The sequence below is a fragment of the Phytophthora parasitica genome, assembly GCF_000247585.1.
Source record: "Phytophthora parasitica INRA-310 unplaced genomic scaffold supercont2.81, whole genome shotgun sequence".
NCBI lineage: Eukaryota > Oomycota > Peronosporomycetes > Peronosporales > Peronosporaceae > Phytophthora > Phytophthora nicotianae.
Genome location: NW_008649067.1, coordinates 17,829 through 20,571, shown reverse-complemented (window position 1 = coordinate 20,571; position 2,743 = coordinate 17,829). Strand labels below are relative to the sequence as shown.

At 50.7% G+C, this 2,743-nt stretch overlaps 1 protein-coding gene across 1 annotated transcript; it reads left to right on the top strand.

Annotated features, from left to right (window-relative positions):
• Positions 1–1,073: 1,073 nt before the first annotated feature.
• On the top strand, positions 1,074–2,731 carry PPTG_18144 (hypothetical protein; the record flags this gene model as incomplete). The annotated part of the gene is made up of 2 exons (XM_008916256.1): positions 1,074–2,637; positions 2,709–2,731. 2 exons carry the CDS (start codon positions 1,074–1,076, stop codon positions 2,729–2,731), a joined length of 1,587 nt encoding a protein of 528 aa, XP_008914504.1.
• Between the last annotated feature and the right edge of the window lie 12 nt (positions 2,732–2,743).

Genomic DNA, 2,743 nt, shown 5'->3' with positions numbered 1-2,743 from the left:
GTACATGACCAGCCATGGCCCAGGGCTGATGAACTCATTGTTACTTTGCAATCATGAATACGGCATTGCTGTTCTGTATCGATGTATGGCCTTCGTGTTAACAACACTCTGAGGATCCGCGCTTTAGAAATGGGTTTGGCAACTGGTTTGTTGTTCGTTGGATGCAGCTATGTAGTCTCTATTGTACCCCGTTGACAAGTCGACTCCCAATTGTAAACGCTCCATGCCGGAATGACGGTCCCGCACGTGCGAATGTCAACGACGACTGCATACAGTAGAATGCAAAAATACAAAGGTGCAACCACTGGTTACCGCGTTGCTGTGTGGTTGTCAACCACTCATCAGCGTCGCAACCATCAGAATGTATGTGGATATGTAACTGTCAGAAGCTATATTGAAGGGGCATAGCACTTTTTTCTTACTTTCAGTATGCCATTCAAATCCTTCGAGAACACATATCTTGTGATTACACTGACGATAGTTGACGCCAAAACGGTACTACTGGTACATACGCTCAGCAGCACACGATTATACTGGTGAAAGCTGACGCTAGCACTGTACAACGGCAGCTCTCTCATAGAGCAACAAGAAACGTCAACCTGTGGCTAAAGGACCCCTGCAAATGTTGTTCGCTAACGGCTTTACTGCCAACACCAGGAAAGTGGCACGATTGCCAAGCTTGAAACCTCTCTAACATGATAGTATATGCTAACGTCTTGACATAAAAGATTGCCTTTCAAAAACTTTGAAAAAAAAAAAAACATTTCAAATCGCTCATGCTCAAGTCTCGGTGCGAGTTGCCAGTCGCACCCGCCCCCATCTCATGATCCAGACAACCAACGGTGACAACCAGCGGCGTTGCTGTCAACCACGTCGCCTCCAACGCACACAACCGACCCCTTTATCAGCTTCTCCAGGCTTGACTCTCTATCCATTCTAATAACCTTAAACGCATGCATCATCACAGTTCCAACCATAAAACGTCCAAAACGTGCATCCATTCAGAATGATGGTCATTCACCTTTTCAGTCATTGCACTCATTGTTCAACTTGCCACCAGATCCTCAAGCGTCATGCCAAGTCCGGCCAAGTCCCCGGTAGACGACGCTTATCAGCGCGTTGAGACGCCTCGGCACAAGCCTGCAACCAGCAGCGAGTCCGACCTCTCCGCGTCCAAGAAGGAGCCGAGTCTGCGCCGCCAGATCGTGCACGGCGGCCCCACGAGCTTCAAGTTCACGCACTTGTACCGCTACGCCACTCCACTGGACAAAGTGCTGCTAGTAGTGGGCGTCATTACAGCGGGGGCCAATGGTGCACTCTTCCCGCTCATGGCCATCGTCTTCGGTGACGTTCTTACGGGCTTCAGCAGCATCCCCGTGGATATGGATACAGTGAACAAGGCAGCGCTAGACTTCTTCCTCATCGCTGTAGCCATGTTCTTTACAGACTATCTGAGCTACGTGACGTTCTATTACAGTGCCGAGAGACAGATGAAAGCTCTGAGGAGCGAGGCACTCAAGCACATGCTGTATTTGGACATTAGTTGGTACGATGAGAACGACGCTCTGCAACTGTCAAGTCGCTTGACGGGCGACACGGTCAAGATTAAGGACGGGATGGGTCAGAAACTCGGAGACTCGTTCCGGTTCACTGTGCAATTCGTTGTGGGCTTTGTCATCGGCTTTGTAAGAGGCTGGGATATTACGCTCGTCATGGCTTGTGTCATGCCTTTTATGACCATCTCGTTGGGCTGGTTGATTAAGACCATGAGGATTAAATCAGACTGGGCTCAGAAGGTGTACGCTGAGGCTGGATCCGTTGCGGAGGAGACGCTGGGGTCGATTCGGACGGTAGCGTCGCTGAATGGCGAGCAGAAGGCGATCAAGAAGTTCGAGGACAAGGTGTTTGAAGCTGAGAGGGAGAATATCGCGCTGCACAAGATGACGTCGGTGGTGTTTTCCATGTTCCTGGGAAGTGTGTGGATCATGTACTCGATTGGATTATGGTATGGTGGATGGAAGGCTTCGAAAGGTGATACTACACCCGGAGATGTGTTTGCTGCTTTCTTCGGTGTCATGATGGGTACTGGGTCGCTCGCACAGATCTCACCCAATGTTACTGCTGTCTCCAAGGCTGCCGGTGCGGCCGAAGAGCTGTTTACCATCTTGGATACACCTAGCGCCATTGATGCTGAGAAGGAGGACGAGGGGGTTATTCCCGACAAGTGTGAAGGCAAGATCGAGGCTGTGAATGTCAACTTCACTTATCCAAGCCGTCCTGACGCTCAGATTCTGCGTGACTACAATGTCACTATCGAACCTGGCCAAACGGTGGCGTTCGCGGGTGCCAGTGGTGGTGGTAAGAGTACTTTGATTGCTTTGATCGAGCGATTCTACGACCCCACTAGTGGCACGATCTACCTTGACGGTCGGGATGTCAAGACGTTGAACGTCAAGTGGCTACGTTCACAGATCGGTATGGTTTCGCAGGAGCCGGTGCTGTTTGCCACGACAATCTTCGAGAACATCGCTATGGGGGGAGACAACGTGACTCGTGAAGAAGCTATCGAGGCTTGCAAGTTGTCGAACGCACACAACTTCATCATGTCACTACCGGAGAACTACGATACACTGGTCGGTGAGAAGGGTGTGTCTCTGTCTGGAGGTCAGAAGCAACGTGTTGCTATTGCACGGGCTATCGTACGTAAGCCGAACATCTTGGTGCTGGATGAAGCTACGAGTGC